This window comes from Falco naumanni, chromosome 12 (genome assembly GCF_017639655.2).
Source record: "Falco naumanni isolate bFalNau1 chromosome 12, bFalNau1.pat, whole genome shotgun sequence".
NCBI lineage: Eukaryota > Metazoa > Chordata > Aves > Falconiformes > Falconidae > Falco > Falco naumanni.
In genome coordinates, this window is record NC_054065.1 from 15,463,905 (window position 1) to 15,483,999 (window position 20,095).

The window sequence follows — 20,095 nt, forward strand, 5'->3', positions numbered from 1 at the left end:
TGCCCCAGAGTAACCAAGCTGAAATACTGCCTCTACGTACTCGCATTAGCAAGATTCAGGTTCACTTGAATGCTGCCATCCCAGCTTGGCAGTATAACATGTGGGGATGCTCAGCCGTCACTACTGTGTGTCTTTCTCATTCTGAAGAAGAGGCGCAGGCGTCCCCCACCCTCCCAGCGCTGGCAGAAGGACTGATTCATCAAGCCTGACTCTCTGAGGCAATCTGCCAGACGACAGAGCTGCTGGTGGGGTGCCTTGATGCTGTCAGCTGCCCATATGTCTATTGGGCAGCTACTGCCTGTGCAGTCCCCACTCTGAGAAAAATTCAGAGCACGTTTTGGAATATCTAAATCAGAACCAATTCCACAGTTCAATCCGATTAAATAAACAAGTAGATAATTTTTAAAAAGTTCTGGGTTGAGCAAACAGCTCTTTTATTTGTTTTCTTGTCAAAATGAAGTAAATTATGAGGTAATAAATATATTGCATAATTTAAACACAGGCAAATTCAAAGTGATGCGAGGGGAAGGGGAGGGAGCACAGATGGGCAAATTCAGCACAAATTCACACCTAGTGCTGGCTGTCTCAAACTGTTCATCTCTGCAAATAAACTAATCTGTAAACCTGGAGCAGCTGAACAGAAGGGGGTTATGGTATAGTTTACCTTGCTGTCTACAGGGATTTTTGAGCCACCCTAAATCATGGCTCTAGCCTCTAGTGGATGAGCTCTTTCCCATCCGAGGATGCCAGGCTAAGTGTCTCTCTCTCTCGTCCAGCACCAGCGCATCCCTCTCTGTTGCTGTGGCACACTGGTGATTTTGCTTGCACACTACAGTGCCCTGCACCAAAGGCTGAGTCCAATTCCTGTTTCCTTTCCGGGCAGCAACACTTTGTGGGATTCTTGTCTAATGCTCTGGGACCTAATAAATCCTGCTGTGACTGAGACATCAGTGCTGTGGCAACAGAGCAGATCAGCCTGCTGGCTGGGCTGCCTTTGCTATGAAAATCAGAACATTTCATTTTAAACATAGAAATTTCTTAGTGGCATAGTTTCAAGGTTTCTTTAGATTGCAGTACTAGCTTGGTATCTCCAGCTAGGACTGGATTTCATTTGTGCTTGGCCCTATTACAGATTATTATGGATTACAGGGTACATGTCTGTACTGCCTTCATATTAGATATGTTTGGGGGAAAAGTATAATATGACTATGAAGTAACCCATATCACGTTCTCAAAGACATCTATTACCTCACATTTTCTTTCTTTTCCATTGAAAATCTGAGCTACATTTCCTCTGTGCCCTTTTAAGAACAAAGAAAGGATAAATTACTTCCTTGTAGTACAAGCTTTCATTGAAAACCTACAAGTACAACACTCAAAAAATTACATAGAGCATGAACCTGATTTCTGCCTCAAGTTTTAAGTTCCTCAGCTTGTCTGAAATCCTCCTCTTTCATCCTTCCCTGACCAGAGCATTAACACAGACTACTCACGATCAACGTCTCAATTAAAGCCTCAAAAAGGGTTTAAATAAGAAAAAAATGTTGCATTCACCTTGTACTGGATCACTTGAAAAGAATGATTTTTGCTCATTCTGAGTACATATATTTTGCTGAGAAAATCTGCCTATTATAGGCAAATCCAAATATAACCAGGCTTAGTTAATGAAGTTAACTTCAAGTTAATGAAGACTTTATCATATGGTTTATTTAGTCCAATGTATTCTTCTTTTCTATTTTTCTAGTACCGTGTCTTTTTCAGTTCTATGTTTTTCAAATTATGAGTGTTAAATCATTTCTCTGAGGAAACAAGCTGTATCACTACTATCCTATGTTAGGGTTAACCAGTGCAATCATTGTACAAAAAAGTACAGTTTTTCTAAAAACATCCTAAGCATACAAGCAGAAAGCCTGGTATGAAAGAGAGGGGGTATAATAGGACATTCAGGACAAGAAATTAGATACGTGAGTCTATAGCTATGGCAGTGAAATAAGGCACTAAGTTTTGGCTGTGTTTGTAACTTTTGAATTATTCTGGCCTGCCATCCTCTTTGTCCTGCCTTATGTATTTGATAGATAAAATAGTCCTACAGAAAAAAAAAAATGAAAAATTGAATATAATTTCTTGCACAACCCCCAAAACAATACCCGCAGCCAGAACTCAGCTGGTCAGCACTGGAGGGACGAGGAGTATCGGGAACCTGCTGCAGTAGGAGCGGGTATTCTCCTCCAAGTCCCTCCGACCAAAGTTCTAAACCAAAGACAGCTTTGAAATGAGTGAAAAATCTTCCTGTGACTTCAGAGGGGAGAAGTATGGGGTAGGGTGTCAAAAGGCTGGGGAGGCAGGAGCTGTCAAGGCACCCTGTTTCACCTACTCACAGCCTGGAGCCTGCGCGTGAGCAAGTGGGAGCTAAGTTAAGCAGGATGATCTCAAACCGGCAAGGCAGATTTTAGGAACTCAGTATGTTTTAGGAATACAATATGCTTTTAAGCTTTCCTTTTTTTTTTTTATTTATAGCTCTCTTGCAAAATACCTGTGGATAAAAATAAATCATCCTCTCTTTCAAGCACATAGTTTTAAGCCACTGCTTTTACTACAGGGTCACCACCCTTGAAGGAGATTTCTTAGTAGTCTGGAGACTACCTGGATTGCTGGTGTCCCACTTAAAATAAAGAGTGAAGTGAGGGGAGGGAGGAAGTCCTCAGATACAGATTTAGAAAGGCTAGGTGTAGCTGTCATGCTCTGTGGTCACTGATAATTTTTTGATGCCTCCTAAAAGGAACCAGATGTCAGCAGGTATAGCCTAAAATGTGAAAGGGATTAGAATGGTTCTCTGTCAGCACACAGAACTCTACAGATCATGACTGGAGAGACAAGGAGTATTGGGGACCTGTTGCAGGTGCCAGCTGAAGAAGTGAAAACTCGGACATCAAGTGGAGCACCTTGGATACTTAAATGTGCATTACATATACAAACAAGCCTCATTGTTTTCACTGTTCCTTTAAGGAGACAACACACCTCTGCAGTACAGGTACATGCTTACAGGAAAGCTCTGGTCTGAGTTTGGTACTGCTGAAGATGCCTTTACCAGGTCAAAAAGATTTATAACCTGTATTTAACAACAACGTCAAGAATGATATATTTTATCCCCAAATCATGACATTATGAGGGGAAATTATCAGATTTGGAATGTGAGGAAGGCTTTATCACATTGGAAGCTAAATCAGCACTACTCCCAACAGTGATTCGGTAGGCATGTTATTTCTTCCACTTGCTTACCGAATTACATTGAGCAAACTATTTAACCTCCTTCTTCCTCCATCTGCCTCTTTAGGAAATCATGGCAATCCCTAAAATGCAAGATTGTCAGGCTGAACCAAAGCCCATCAGTCAATGGTGCTACTTTCTGAACGTTTTAAGCCAAGGCTTCTGCTAAGCATTGGATCAGGTAACATCTGTAACTATCAGTGCTTGTATTACTTTCCATGACTATGAATGACACGGGAGGTTGTCACTGTTAAGCAATCAGCAAGTGGAAACAGGGATTTTTTTTGCACAGAGCAGCACATGAACTGCTATAAATCTGCCCTAGATTTGAAACAGGAAAGACAGTGATAACTGTGCAGCTGTGTGCTGGCTTCTTAATATTCAGGAATGGTATGAATCTAAATATGTTAAAACTTTTCATTTAGAGATCAAATTGTTGACTCACCTGAAGTTCAATCAAAATCTTATTTCAATAGTTAGTTTTGGCATCAGATGTGTAGCTCATTATAGCAATGACTGGTGGGGACAACTGGCATTTGGGTTCAGAGCAGCTAAGAGAGAGGATGTGGCAGATGTTATGGGCAAGCATTGGCTCATCCTGAATTCCCCTCAAGTAAAAATGCCGAGCCTTTGATGAGCTAAATAAATAATTAGCAGCAGAGATAAAAACAGGAGTACTGCTGTCTTATGCTGAAAACCAGTTCTGATTTCCTTTCCACCCTGTGCAACACCCCTGGCTGTGGTGGGGTTGCTTCCAATAGCACAAGAAGGGCTGAGATGGGAATCAGGATCTTTGCTTTTGTATTTGGCTCCTGAGGCTGAGCTCAAGGGTATAGCTGTAGCATACAACATCACCACATACCTCAGTAAATGTTATTTGACTGTTTTTAAACTTTGAAGGGAAATGGGAATTACTTCAAGCTGGGGAAAGGTGCTGTCCTGCCCTGCCTTGCTTGCCCTTCTCTGCTTTTCTGGGGCACTGCAGTGTGGGCAGCAGTAAGGCAAGCGCCCTTGTACATGCCCTCACGTATGTCTCACATAGGTAAAGGGACATATCTCCTGTAGGGATAAGTGGTCATTTAGTATTTTGCCTTTCTGTGGAGTTATCGAGCAAGAAAATATTGGTCTGGTTAGCATTTGAATGGTCTGCCTCTGCTGAATGTGAACTGGATTGCCTCTGACCAACGGATTTGTCATCAGTTTCTATACAATCATCAGGTGCATGACAGTTTCTCACAACAATCTAGGGTTACTTTAGTGACAGTACTAAGATGTACATCTACTTTTCTTTCATTCTTTCTTATTTTCATATTTTTATTATATTTAGAATATATAATATTGTATTAAATATAGATTCATATTATATATTGTATTATGGTATATTTCTATTTTTCACTTAATTTTCTGGCAATACATGTAATTTCTCTCATTTTCACCTCATTTTCTTTCTTATTCTTCAAAGATTTCTCTTATTGCAAGGAGAGGGAAGAAAAAAACAAACACAAGCAAGCAAACAAACAAAAAACATTTCTAAAAAAAACCCAACTTTGTTCCTGTACTTGTCCCAGCAGGAGAGAAAAAAAATGAAAAGAAAAGGCTAGATGAAATTAATTTCAGTAGATGCAAATAAAACCCCACAGCTCCAGAATACATGCTTCTGTGAAGCACCTTCTTCATTATGTCTGATGCTTTTCAGCAAGCCTGCACTTGCTGAGGGTCCTCTAGAACAGTCAATGCGCACAGCTGCTGCAAACCACTCTTAAATGACCTGAAGTACCAAATGTCCATGTCAAACTTACCCCTGCTCTGCTTCCATAATTTTGCTTCCCTTTGGGACTGTGGCTTCGTCTTTTTATTTTTATACAGTTCCTGTCTCAACCTGTCAAATGCAAATTATTAATACATGATGATTAATGTCTTCACGTGATGTCCTTCTTCCCAATGGTTGTTTTATTCAGTGTTTAAATATATAAATGTTTTGACCAAATCAAGGTTTGTATCCTGGATACAATGCAACTCAAACAGCTCAGCTCATGCATTGAGGCTGAGGAGGGAATTTTATGCCAACCGTGAGACATGGGCGAAGGTCAGTACCTAGCGAGGCTGGAGACAGGTGGAACTGAAAAAGGGGCAGATGTGTGTCAGGCATTTACCTGCAAGTCTTCATTTGTATGAACCCACTGTCCACATCATGAATAAGGACAGATGTTTGGGCCTTTCAGAATAAACTAATCCTCTGTCTTTTCTAAAATTACTAGAGCTGTGAATTTCTAACTTTCCTCAGAGAGCAAATAATGTGATCATGCTTTACAACAGCATTAGGCTGTTGAGACTATTTGCCCTAACTGCAACAGGGAAGAGCTTCATCTGTTTTCACTCTAGCTGGTAGACCTCCACACAACAGGCTCTCGTTGCAAGGAGCATTAGCGGTCTAGACAGTGGCACCCTCTCAGATACATGACCTGGTGTTCAACGTGGCACTGCTGTTTGAGAGAACATCCTTACACAACTTAGATATTTCTGAAGTTTGCAGCATCTTAGTCATAAAGCATTTTCTTATTGGCATGCAATGGACTAGAGGAGTGCATGGGTATATTTATCCCACTATGCTGTGGGAAATTCAAACTCAGTTAATTACTTCCTACCTACGTTAAAGTACCCATAAGTGCAAATGCTGAAGTTATTTTTTGCTCATAAAATAGAGTTGCACTACCACCTGACTGCTAAACTGCAGCTAATATTTAACTGAGAAGTGACAGGATAGCAGTGGTTGGTGGAGTCATCTCTGTTCAGCCAGTCTGTAAAGCACTTGCGGTAAAAGGAGCTGTGTAAATGTAAATCATTATTATATTGTTTAAGTAATCAAATCCATGGCACCATTGTTTAAATAGACTGGAGATGTGGAGCCATTTATTCATATTTTAATGCTCAGACTGCCTGCTGCATAAAATATGTATGGAAAAAATAAGCTTTCAGAAAAATATAAAATCCTTTTTTTTTTTCCCCATTGCTGAATTTATAGGCCAGGGAGACTATAGTGCTACAGTAATTCTTAATTTGTACAGTTGTTTTTATCACTCTTAGTACGAAATACCACAACATAAAACAGACCTAAATCTCTCATAAATCTAATGGCAGTGTTGCAATTCAGATGCACATTTTTAAGTGGCTGCATCATTGCTTTAAGTCAAAACACAGCCAGCAGGCTCAGCATGACCTGGGAAGTTCTACAGAATACTTGCAGTTTTATTCATCTTTTGAAATATTTGTGAATTTATTTATTATACTAGTGTCTGATGGCCAAAACTGAGATCTGGTCCCACATCATGCAGGATGCCCTATACATAAAAAAGACACAGCCTCTGTCCCCAGATGCTTTATGTGAATGCATGCATTGCAGTTATGTAATGCTCCATCTTAATCCTTCATGACCATCCCTGTTGCTGGAGACCACACAGTGATTTCACAGCAACAGTCTCCCAGTTCATCTATGTGGGCTCCTGGTTCCACAGTATTTTCTAATGTATTTATCCCTATGAGGCAAGGCAGTGTTACCACCCTAGGTTACAGATGGGAGACTGAGGCCCAAAGACACTATTTTCCACACTTTTATGTTTCAGTTCAATTCCTTACTCAAAATTAATTAAGTAAGCCAGTGCCTAAGTTCCACTGATCTTAAGTCTGATGCTTTTAAACATCTAAAGCACTTTGTCTAGACTGAGAAAAATGTACTCTTAACATTCCCAGGAGCAGGTAGAATTTCTATGATAGGTTTCCTAGTGTTTGCTCCTTTAACCCTGAGTCTGACAGGCATTGCTGTGCAGACCTCTCGTCTTCTTCCATCCCTTTCTTTGCCGGACATCGGTTACTCTTCCTGCATGTTTTTGCTTCAAATACGTGACTTTCAGTTCTGCATTTTGTAACAAGCTTCTGGTTTTGTCTAAAAGTGATGGGTATAACACACGCTTACTGCCATTGATGTGTGTTTAAGGGCGGATATCACAGAAAAGAATGAAAGAACGGAAAAGTTGCTGCATTAAAACCCACATATGTGTCTAAGCATACTCAAATTGGCTCTGGCCTTTGCAAATTGTATTGTACTTTACTAGAGGGACAGTTGCAAATATCTTTTTTTCAGTGGTTAGCTCACAGTGTCAAAGGAATTGCCCACCACCAAATGGCATTCGGGATTACAGAATCACAGAATAGTTGAAGTTATAAGAAACCTCCAGAGGTCATCTTGCCCAAGTCCCCTGCTCAAGCAGGGCCACCTAGACCCAGTTGCCCAGGATCCTGTCCAGAAGGCTTTTGAGTATCTCTAAGAATGGAGACTCCACCACCTCTCTGGGCCATCTGTGGCAGTGCTTAGTCACCATCACAGTAAAAAAGTATTGCCTAATGCTCAGATGGAACCTCCTGTGCATTTCCAAATGGTGCTTCTTGTCCTGGCACTGGGCACCACTGAAAAAAAGCCTGATGCTGTCTTCTTGCAACCTCCCTTCGGATACTTGTACATATTGATAAGTTCTGACCTGAGTTTTCCCTTCTCCAGACTGAACAGTCACAGATCTCAGCCTTTTCTCTTACGTGAGATGCTCCAGTTCCTTAACCATCTTAGTGGCTCTTTGCTGGGCTTTCTCCATTATGCCTGTGTCTCTCTTGTACTAAGGAGCCAGAACTGCACACAATACTTCAGGTGTGGCCTCACCAGTGCTGAGTAGAGGGGAAGGATCACCTTCCTCGACCTTCTGGCAACATTCCTCCTAAGCGCAGCCCAGGATACCTTTAATCTTCTCTGTGACGAGGGCACCTTGCTGGCTTACATTTGATCTCACCCCCAGGTCCTTTTCTGCAAAGCTACTTTCTAACCAGCTAGCCCCAGCACATCTTGCTGGGGCAGGACTTAGGATTTCCTTTTGTTGAACATCATGGGGTTCCTCTCAGCCCATTTCTCCACCATGCTGAGGTCCCTCTGGATGACAGCATGACACTGGTCGATCAGCCACTCCTCACAGTTTTGTGTCATCAGCAAAATTGCTGGGGGTACACTTTATGCCATCCTATGGGTCATTGATGAAGATACTAAATAGGATCAGATGTTAAATAGGTTGTGAATCAGTATTGACTCTCATATTTCTAGCTATTTCCAACTAGACTTCAGGCCACTGATCACAACCCTCCTGGCTGAACCATTTGGCAAGTTTTAAATCCACCTCACTGCTCATCCAGCCCATATTTCATCAGCTTCTCTACAAGGACCTTATGAGACAGCGTCAAACGTCTCAATGAAGATAAGGTAGTCATCTAATGCTCTCACCTTGTCTACCAACCTAGTTATATAATCATAAAAGGTTATCAGGTTTCTCAAGCATGACTTTGTGAACCCATGCCGATGACTCCCAATCACCTTCTTGTCCAACATGTTCCTAGAAATGCTTCCCAGGATCAGTTGCTCTGTTGTTTTTGCATGGATTGTGGTGAGGCTGAACAGCCTGTAGTTCTCAGGGTCTTCCTTCTTGCCTGGTTTAAGATACAAGTAATATTTGCTTTCCTCCAGTCCTCAGGTATCTTTTCCAAGTCCTATGATTGTTCAGAGTTAATAGCCTTGCACTGATTCCTCAACACTCACGGGTGCATCCCATCAGTGCCCACATATATCTAGTTTGCTGATCAGAGCAACATGAACCATAGATATGTGTGTCAGTCAAAGGACCTTATTATATGAGAGCAGTTTAAAAAAAAATTATTTGCAGTTCTCTGAGAAATTGTAAATTTCACTTTAAAAGGGCCTGCTCTTAAAAACCTGTGTATATGACCAGAAGACATAGATACATAGGAATTTGTTATCTTCTGTCTGTGGTACCTGCTGGCCATGATGTGGCTTCACAACATTTCCAACAATTTCCATTTTCTTCATCCAAGGTAGCATGGGTTCGAACAGCACAAAGATGAATTGGGCAATTAAGGAGAGTGAAAAGGAAGGAACAGTTAGAATGAGTAAGCAATATAAATCAGAAAAGAGGAAAAAATACTAAACAAGAAAAAAAAAACAAACAAGAAAAGCAAGTAAAAAATCCACCCAAACAAAAAACACCAAAAAGCAAAATAAGGTTTCCTCTCACTCTGCTTAGAAAGAGAGAAATCCTGGTCCTGTTCCAGGTGAAACAATACCATTATCTTGACAGCAGGATTAGTAAAACCAGTGCAAGGACAGGTCAGAGAGAGAGAAAGAGCTCATTGGGAGCACACATAGATCAGTAAAACAACGGTGTTCACCCATATGTGACACACCGCTCCAGCACAGGGCCCTGTTGTAGGATCTTTTTCAGTATGAGCACAGGCCAACGCACAGGAAGGAAGTTCTGAGATACCACTAAAAGTTAAGTGTGTGATCCATTAAAGAGGGAAAGTTCCCTTCTACCAATGATGTGGAAAAGGCAGCATAGCATGTCACCTCTGAGCAGCCTCAGGTTACTGTTCTGGTGCCAATGTTAGTGGCAGCTGTTGTCTTTGCAAGTTGACATTGACCAAGCTGCCTCTCTGAGACGTTTGCACAAGCTGTGACCCCTTTCCCTCCAGTTCCTCCTTCTTACTCTGGGAAGCCATGTAGAACAGAGCGCTGATACGGGATCACGCTTATTTGTTTAGTATCAGAAACATACATCCTGAATCTACTGAAAGAGATAAAAACCTGCTGCTAGCTCCAGCAATGGCTCTGAGACATCAAATACAAGGGACGTTCAGTTGGGGGAAGCAGACAAACAGTGCTCCTCCTGCTAATCCCCATTGTGATGGCCCTGATGTAGGCAGAGACAAACCTCAAATTCTGACATCATTTCAGCTCCAAGAAATCAGGAGGCCCAACAGACAACGCTTGCCACTATGTCTCACACCTCTGAGTTTTCATGGGGCCATTGCACCCTGATATGGTGCCCTTTGCACCCCCTGTGGCTCCTGCAAGTGGAAGACCACAGCTGAGATGGAAGCAGGAATGGGACTGGTGTCCTGGGTAATGATCAGGAGAGATGTTAATATCAATGAGGAGGGAAGAACTTGTGTTTTCACTCTTTCACTATGAATACAACGTTCATGAAAAATTCTTAGCAGGGAATGCAGCAAACGTTTGTCTTTTGTGCATGTTTCTTGCTGGTGAAGCAGGACTCCTTCAAACTGAGCACAGCCAGAGTGCCTCAGTCATGGCATACAAGTGTATCTCAACATATATTAAGTGCCCATCATTTTAGCAGCCAAGCAGTATCACATCCCATTTAGCACATACATAGCATTTTATAGAGCAGAGCGTTGTAGAAATCCTTTTCCCTTAGGTTTTTCTACACGCTTATTGCAGTGATATGCATCTGACCAATTAAAGCAAAACAGCTTTAGTTAATTAACTCTAAGGACCGAGTGGTTCCCTGACTGAAAGTCGTAAGAGCCAGTTTTGATATTATGATTGTCACTGATTAACTCTCAGATGCTGGACAATACACTTCATCTTTCTATGCTTCATTTTTCCCCAGTGCAAAATGTAGAGAAATAAAATTTGTTTTCTTTGGTGAAGTGCTTTTGAGAGCTGTGAATAAAAAAAGCTATGCATCATCAATGAATCCTCAAAAAGACCCGATGGGAGATTTATGGAAATAGCCCTGTCCTCACTGTGCTTCTGGAAAACTGTTCCACAACCAACAAAAGTAACAGAGGGCCAAAACCTCAGTGAAAGGAGGCAGTGAAGACAGGATAAGAATTTAGAGTTGCCTGATACCTTGACAGACACTTGTTGCTTCAGACCAGGCTGGCAAGACAGCATCTTTCTCTCATTTCTGCCCATGGTACCCAATTCTCACCCCTCCAGCTACTAGGTTGCATGTCTTCACTTCTGCATTGTTTGTTTTATTTATCCTGGCCATCCTCCTCATCATCAAATGGACACATCCAACCACATCCAACACCTGACAACTGCTTCAAGCTTCTCTTTCTGGTGCAGGGATATTCTGGTTCACGGGGCCAAATTCACTGTACAGTGTCATATGACTACATGCATCCTTCAGAGTATTTTTTCAGACTTCCAGTGGGCTCAAGGTCTTAAATACTTCTGAGTTTTTGCCAAAAGCTGTGACTCAGTAAAAACTGAGTCATGTTTCATTCTATTCCTAACACTCCATCATTACTTAGTTTTATCTTATCCTTTCATTCTACCTAACTCCACATAGTTGCAAGTCCCAAAGGTAACACACCAGTTCCACCATACATTAGCCAGAGCACGGCAAACAATTTCCACCTGCTAAATGATTTGACTGTTGCAACATATTTTTATAATTGAGGAATGGAAGAGAACAGAACCAAATTTCCTCAGATTATTTCAGTATTTGAATAAATAAGCTTTTAAAAATATGTTCTTTGGATTTGCTACTCAATATTTCTACTTTTGGCAAAGAGTGAGTAAGTTTGGAGGAGCTAAATAAGTCACTTTAATATTTCTGTTCTACAACTGATTGAGATAAAATTATTGCTGTCACAAAATTTTGTCCATGTCGGTTCAGTTCTGAAAAAAATCTAACATTTCATTGTAGGAGAAGGGTGAGTGAAAAGCATCACCTGAACATTTACTACCTTGCTTTTTTACTTTCTCAGGGTAAAGAAAGCTACATTATGGTGAAGGAGAAAATAGCATGGTCTGTTCTGGGATCTGGAGACTGAGTACAACTATTTGTGCAGTGCCTCGGCTCTCGCTGCAGGCAGTAGGAGAAGGACAGAGCAGTCTGCAGGCCAGCAGATAAATACCCCAACCCTACTGAGGAAATCAATGGCTTTGAGTATATTTTGGCAAGAGTTTGTATTCCAAGTAGAGTCAAAACCTAAATCCCATTATTTCTCTATCAGATCTAGTTTTTCTTCACTGACTTCAGGGTGCTTGTAAAGCTACAGGACTTGATGTGTTTGGTTTTACTTGGCCACAAGATTCTGACTTCTGCTGGTAGCTCACATACAGCCAAAGAGGTGTCAGCTCAATGCATCTGATATTGCTGCCTTTGCAATAAAAAGGCCAGAAAGGGTGCTTTCATCACTAGCCTGAGCACACCATGCCAATCATTCTTCCAAGACAGAAGGAAGAAGCAGTAACACCATTTTCCTGTACCCATTTTTAATCCCTAAAATTTATTGCTTCTTCACTGCAAGAGCGACTCTTGCTTTAAATCATTAAAAGTTGGAGGAGTTGTAGAACTGGAGAAGCATAATGAACATTCAGTGCTTGCTTTTAAAATTATCTCTACCTCTTCTTGCATTTAATATGGTATAAAACATAAATGCTCCAAAGTTGTCAGCCATTACAGTTGTGTAAAACAGATGTTAGTGAAATAAGAAATGAGCTTTCATACAGGTGAAAAATCTCTTGCTAACAACCCCGGATCTTGAATCGCAGAATAATTAGAGCCTGTGTTATGGGTAGACAGCACAAGCTTCCTCCCACGTTGCTTCCTTTCTCAGTGGTATGTTTCAATCCCACCTACAGGAGGTGGAAAGGGAAACTTCTGACTTCTAGCCTGTCAAGTTTTTCTTTCTTTGTTAAGCCTAGTAAGGAGGCTACCAACTGCAGTACTAGTTTTTCTAAATTGGAAAATTTACTGAAAACAGCTGTTGTTAAGAGAATGGATACTACAGGGATTTGTAATGTATGACTTAGACAGAAAACAATGAACCGATCAACAGATAAACTGACAGACACAATGCAGATTTATCAGACACTGCTAATGCTACTTGGTGCCAGTCCTACCTCCGTTCAAAGTCAAATTAGTGACCTAAGAGTAAAAGACCTCATATCCTGCTTTCCATATCTCTGCCATCATCAGAGGACCAAACAGCAATTGCATTTACCTGTAGATCAGGACTTCATCATCCGAGCAATTATACTGCAGCTGATACATTTTTACCCGAGGGGCTGACTTGCTCACTGTCCACTTGACCAAAGCTGAGGTAGTGGTCACGTCTGACACCAGGACAGCCCTTTCTGGTGGTCCTTTTGTTTCCCCACGATTAGACTTGCTGGAGCTGGTGATGTCCGAGAGCCTGGATTTTGGTGGGGCTGCTCGGCCTGTGCCATTGCTGAGGTGGGGGAGCTGAACAATTGAGAGCTCAATTGTTGCAGTGGACTCTCCGGCAGCATTGGCTGCTATGCATGTGAAAGTCCCGTAATCCTTGGAGGTGGTGATGAGGATATCTAAGGTGCCATTGTCATAGACAGCTGTCCTCGAAGAGTTTCCGATGAGACGGTCATCAGGGGCCACCCAGTGAATAATGGGGGTGGGGTCCCCGATGGCTTTGCATTTCAGTGTGGCAGTTTGCCCTTCTAAAACCAGCAACTTGTGAGTATGTTGTGTAATAAGAGGAGGCTCGCAAACAAATTCTTCCTCTCTTACATACCAGAAGTACCTTCCCTTTAGACCTGGAGGAGAAGCACAAGTTTCCATATCGTCATCTCTGTCAAGTCGCCTTAACCACAGTAGTTCACAGTTGCAATGCAGCGGGTTGCCCCCAAAGCTGAGAGACAAAGGAGGAGAAAACGGGGTAACAGCTAATGGAATTACTTGAGATCTGGCAAATATAGGGTCGGGGGGAAGCTTCTGAAGTCTGTTGGATGTTAGATCTAGCCTAGCCAATTTCTGAAGATCTGCAAACGTCCCTTCTGTAATATAATCTATCAGGTTATGATCTAAACTCAGCTGGTGCAAGTTTATCATTTTCCTTATAGATTCCCAGGGAATGCTTCGGAGGTTATTGTAGGAAAGGTCTAAGTCTTCCAATGTCAGCAAAAAGTCCTCAAAGGCTTCATCAGAGATGCTGCTTAGCTGGTTGTTGTTTAAAATCAAATGCTGAAGGTTAATTAAGCCTCTCAAGATATCCTCTCCAATGTCAGGCAGCCTGTTGCTGTCCAGATGTAAAGACCGAAGGCTCTCCAAGTCAGTGAAAGAGTAGGGCTGGATGTAACTGATGGTGTTTCTGGACAAAGTAAGATCAACAAGTCCAGACATATTGGCAAAATCCTGTCGGCTGATGTTAATAATGAAGTTGCCCCCAAGTCGGAGTTCAACTGTCCTTCGATCTATGTCTAGTGGTACAAACAGGAGACCCTTGGAGGGACACAAAGTCCCCAGTGACTCAGACAGGTTCTGACAGACACAGTATTTGGGACAAGCGTTGACCATGACAGCCGTTCCAAACACCAAGATGCTGCAGAGCAATTTTTCCATGGTAAATCACGCAACAGTACCTGCAAGAAACAAAAAGAGTTACAAGGAACATCAGCAGTTATAACACTTTTCCTTTTATGTTTTACCTAACATCTACCTCCAGAGAGACTTCGCAGCGCCTCCACTCAGGAGTGACACCTAAAGTGATCAGCACTCTGGGATGGGAAGGTTATGTGTTAGAGCAACATGTTTCTGCACATAATGCATTTCTTTCTAAAAAAAAAAAAAAAAAAAAAAAAGTGGTTTTCATCCGAAATCTGAATAGGATACGAATCGTTCATGCTTGTGCCTGGTAATAGTCTTGTGACTACCTATTTTCTCTTTTAAAATTTTTATTGGGTAGCTGGTAGAGGACAACGCCTGCTGTCAGACTGCATGGCTTACTTAAAACCCTGAAAGATTTCATTTGGAATAGTGCCTGCTTCTTTGAGGGTAGAAGCTGTCATACAGTAATTACATACTGCTGCATAATAATGTGGAATTAGTCTTAGGGTTGAAAGAGCTGATTTTATGGATAAAAATAACTGCATATTTACCCTTCAGTAATGTGGTTAGTAATGTCCATGTAATTATCTGGCCAGTCCTGGGGCAAGTCAGTTCACTTGCCCACCCATAATAAAATTCATGATAAGCAGCACGGGAAGCAGAAATCATTTGCATAATTGTCACCTGGATTCACCTTGCAGTCAGCCAACCTATGGGAAGGATGGCATCATCTAGCTCCAAAGAGAAGGGATGCAGGGAAAACCTGTGCCACCTTAGGCTCCTGGTAAGCTTTCTGATGACCTCATGCTCTCACACTTCAAACCTTTATGTGGCAGCAACAGCGAAGCTCGCGCCTGCACCCACAGCCATCCCTTGCATCCTGCCCATTTCTCTTCGCACCATTATATCCCCTTTTTATAAATCTTTTCCAGCTTAAGTTGCAAGTCTTTAAAGAATTTCCAGGCTGACTCAGAGGGCCAATTGTGGCTGGGGGAAGTTGCAGTCCTGCTTCAGATTTGGGTATGTCTTCTTACATAGGTTTGCTGACATTTTTCCTACATGTGCAGGACATAGGTAAACTTGTTTTCTTTCTGTCTCTCCCTTGCCCAGATCCTACTACTAAGGAGGGCTGACGAATGGGCAGATCATTCATTTCTAAGCCTCATTCTTCCTCTGAAGGAAGGGACAGGTTGACAAAGAGCTGTATTTTTCTGAGGGTTTTTTTGCCAAGACAGTGCATTCTAGTCTTCAAGCTCGTCACTTGTCACGGTAGCTACAGGCGTAATTCAGGCTATAACTTCCAACATGGCCATTTTGCCTCTATTTAACCTATATCACCCCACTATATAACCTTGCATCCCTGTCCTCAGTCCTTGGTATATGCCATACCCCTTCTCAGTCATGCAGGTGCTCATACATTTGGTTTTGGGGTTTGTTTTTTTTTTTTGGCACTTGTGTTTCAAGAGCAGTTATGGCACAATAAGAGATGAGACAAATCAATTGCCCCTCCAGTGCCTAAACAGTGGATGGCAGCCAGTCACCTGTGCCTAAGCTGCTTCTCTTACTGCTGTACATGATGGGATAACTCAGTGTCTCACAATGACTCCAATAATCAGCCCTACAAGGCTACTCAAACTTTAGCAAACATGTGACACCAGAAACACATTTCACAAAACAGTCACATCGCAGTTACTTACACTTCATCATACAACTGAAATTACCATTATGTGGATATTTTATAATAAAGAAATTCTAGAAGTTAGTTCTTAATCCCCCAGTAACACACAACAAACACAAAAGAAAATCTATTACGTTGGTACTTTTTTGCTTTAACTCTTTAAAGGGGTCTTGCTCCACTTCCCTGTGAAAGGAATGAAAACTGGGGCCCTATATTTTGGTCTTTGTCCAATGGTGGCCAATTCCGCTCCTGGGTAAGGTGATTTGGTTTCTCCTCTATAGAATATGTGAAATGACTCAGAAAGAAGGATCTGTAGAAATGCAAGATGTTATGAATGCTGAACTATGTATAGTGTGTTCTTTGCAGCAAGGTTTTCTGTATGGTGTGATGTTAGTAATTATATACTGTTATTATATTTCATAGCAGAGGAAAGGACTGAAGCATCTGTGTTTGCTGAACTCTGCAAACAAGATGGAAGTGAGATACTTTTAGAAAGGATGGCTTGAGAAGAGTAATCTTACCTTCAATAGTAAATAAAAGGCTACTGAATAAAATGTTTGGAGATTAGCAAGTACGTTATTGATGCAAATCCATGGCATACTTAGCAAAGAGCTATAAATATCCCTTACATTATTATCAATTGGTAGTTTACTAACAGGCAATTGGCTTTTTGAATCTTAATTATAATTGTGTTCTGCAGCTTTAATTTAGTGTATTACCCTACCAGCTGAAATGATAAACAAAAAGCAGTTTAAAAGGGGGAGAAATAGATACAGTTAATTAGTAATAAGCCCTTTCATAGCTTCTCCCTCATCTACATTCCCACCCTCTGAATATCTATTCAAAAATGTGAATGCACACTTACGAGAGCAGTGTCTCCTTTAAGTGTCCCAATTCTCTAACCACATTTTTTCCGGATGCTGTTAAATATCACAGTGCTTTGGGGAGATGGTTGACTCTAAGCATCAGAGTGAAAAGCATTTGTAAAAAAAAAATGGGGGGAGGAACAGAAGTTAATTACAGAAAATAGGGACTGCAACACCGAGAGGAGGCTGTGAAGCAGGAGGTCTAAATGGCAAAGTAAACCCTGATGGGGAAACCATCTGTGGATGGCTTGAAAGCGCATCATCTGCCTGTATGTGCTTGCATGAGTGCGTGAAAAAGGCGCAGAGAGTGCAGTGTGTGCTTTTGCCAGCAGGAGGACAAAACAGTAACAACCGTACTAGGATGGAAATATCATGGCTGCTGTCAGTCCAGTTGTTGAATGCATTCAAAAGTATTCATGCAAATATTGGTTGTCCGCAGGGTAAATTTCTAGCCTTTGTGATCTTTTGCCACCATCAGTATTTCAGGCTTCTGAGCCTTGGGCTTCTCTACAATGTAATCCTGAAGTGACCCGTTCAAGACACAGCAAATAGGGTACAAATGCAAAGGGCTACCTATAGGGCACTGGTGAGAACAGAAGTGGGCAGGGCTTCTTAAGCAGTGGATGTCGATAGGGCAGCTGGTTTTCCTTTTTCTCTCAAGACAGAAAAAGTATCTGGGCCACAGATGAGGTAAGAATTCTTGAGTCTGCACAATTATGGATAGTATCTTCTAAAATCCAGACACTCGCACAAAGCCATGGTAATTGCTAGTTGCCAAGTGAATCAATGCACAATAAAACTTGTTTTTATTTCAATTCCGGTAACTTTCATGTAAGACAGAAAATTAAATGTCAAGTTTAGGGTCTGTTTTTGCTGACCAGTTTGCTTACCTTGTTCCCAAAATCTCTTCTGACCTGCAATACCAAGCATTTTATGGGTTGCTAATAGTAGCCCTGTGATAAGCTCACCATTCTGATTTACATTTTAAAGGTATCTATCAGCCAGATAAAGCAGATTTCTCACAGCAAGTCAGTAAATCTGGCCCGAGTTCCTGTCTCAGCCCAAGATGAAAAACAGCCCCTTTAGTCCTCTTATAACATGGATTGGTATGAATTAATATGTGTAGGAGTCATAAACCTTGGTGTTTTGTATTCAAATTTTCCTCATAAAGATACAACTTCTGAGATTTGGCATCTCATTTCAGCAATGTCTCTGAGGCATTTTTTAATTCTATATTCATTGAGCGTTGCATATAAATTCCAATAACCTTTGTGTATCACAGCACCAAGTAAAAGCTAACTGTCAGACAAATAAGCTATAGCTGCAGCATACAAGCTGGGAAAAAAAGAAAGGAAAAAAAAAAAAAAAGAGGAAAGGTGGATGGATAGCAGCTCTGACTGTTGTCTCCAAGTGCCCTGGGACCCAGCTTCCAGGGACTGTATGGGTGAGTTAATATACTTTTCTTTGCCTTTGTAGGTGCTGCAGAGGAATTGGATTTTCTTTTCTGGAGATGTCCTTTTCCTTAACCTTCTCTTATGTCTGTTTTCAGTGAACCTCTGTGATAGGAAATCTAGCCCCCAGCTGCAAATCTTGAAGGACTGTGGTAATGAGTGAAGTTTCATGCATATTATCTGAAGGGGTTTAATCTACAATGTGTAAAATGGGATGGGACTATGTCAGGACAAAAATTAATCCTTAATCCCTTGCATTTCCAAAAACTGTGTGGAAAAGGTAGGTCTCGTGTTATCCCTGGTCCATGGCAGGTGGTTTATGCCTGACTCGCCAAGCAATGACGATGGCCGTAAGGAAAGCAAATATGTCTGCATCTGAATCTGTCCTCAGTACTACATACGTAGGAACACGGGTCGGGTGTTAAGCCACTGCTAGCTTGGTGAGCATCTGTGGGGCTGTTCGGGAGTTTAAAGTCAGTTATGTACCTATGTGCTTACAGGCTTAAAGCCAGGTTAACTAACATTACTTTTGTTTAGCTTTCGTCTTTCATGCTTGCCTAAGCTTCTGCACTCATCGGAGGTACAGCTGCTTGTGATCCGGTGTGCATATGTACAGAGCAACTTAGATTTTGACTAGGCTTTTCTAGAAGCTGGTTTTATTGAGAAGAATTAATAGCTCTAACATGAAGTGCTTGCTTTCCGCAGCCACCTTATATTTTATAAACCACAGAGGGGGAACATTTACAAGCACACATTTCTCCAGCTATGTGTGGCTGTTGTTAGTAAGGTCCACCCATATTAATGTGACTGATACTGCTTCCACAGTAACAGAAAAAAAAAAAAAGAACACTGGGTGAAGTGTAACAAATTCATTGCCCTTTGTACAACTTTTTCTTCAATACTGCAGCCATAGCAAGGATGCAACCAAAAATATTTTACTACACCTGTACCATCATGAGGGTCACTTATGCCATTTGCTTTGTTTGAGTGCTCTGCTCTTGTTTTCACCTTTCCAAGCAGCTGAGGGTCTGTCCTACCTGCTCTGTGCTCCCCAGCCCTGGAAGCAGTCCTAGGCTGGAGGTATTCAGGAAGAGCTAAGCTAAAGAGGTGTATGCCTCCAAATGAAACTGACTCACAGGATGGTCTTAAATGTAAGAGAAGTTATGGTTGCAGTATTTAAAGAATTGGTTGTAACAGGATTCAGAACAGAGGTAAAGATAATCCATAAAAGGCAATTTTCAAGAGGGCTCACTCTGTGAAGGCTGATTTAATCCATCCAACGGATCCCCCAGGAAATAACCCGGTATCTTCCTAGGCAGGGCAGTCTCACACAGGAAGATATTGTTCTCTTTCAGTCTTTCATTACCAAAACTTGTGTTTATTTGTGTGCATTTTGGGGAAGTTTTTCTTTATTTTTCATAACGTTCTCCCTGATCTTTCCCTGACACTAGTCATGTAATTTCTTTTTTAAGTACCAACTTTACCTAGTTCCTTTACCATTCCCAAGACTGAAGCAATGTATTTATCAAAAACCCAAATTATCAATGTAGTCAGGTGCAGAGCTAAGTCAGATTTATTTCACTTATAACCTGAACATCCTTG

The 20,095-nt window shown here is 41.4% G+C and overlaps 1 protein-coding gene across 7 annotated transcripts in view; it reads right to left on the reverse strand.

Annotated features, from left to right (window-relative positions):
• LRFN2 (leucine rich repeat and fibronectin type III domain containing 2) overlaps positions 1–20,095 on the reverse strand; it is a 160,996-nt gene that overhangs the window by 26,848 nt on the left and 114,053 nt on the right. For 4 of the 7 annotated variants that reach the window (XM_040612158.1, XM_040612157.1, XM_040612155.1 and 1 more), the window contains one exon: positions 13,141–14,533. In XM_040612158.1, coding sequence (XP_040468092.1) covers positions 13,141–14,513 — 1,373 coding nt within the window. In that variant the 5' untranslated portion in view covers positions 14,514–14,533. Of the gene's footprint in view, positions 1–5,066; positions 5,147–9,130; positions 9,179–13,140; positions 14,534–20,095 lie in introns of those variants that run through there. The other 3 variants (XM_040612160.1, XM_040612161.1, XM_040612159.1) reach the window with 3 other exon arrangements.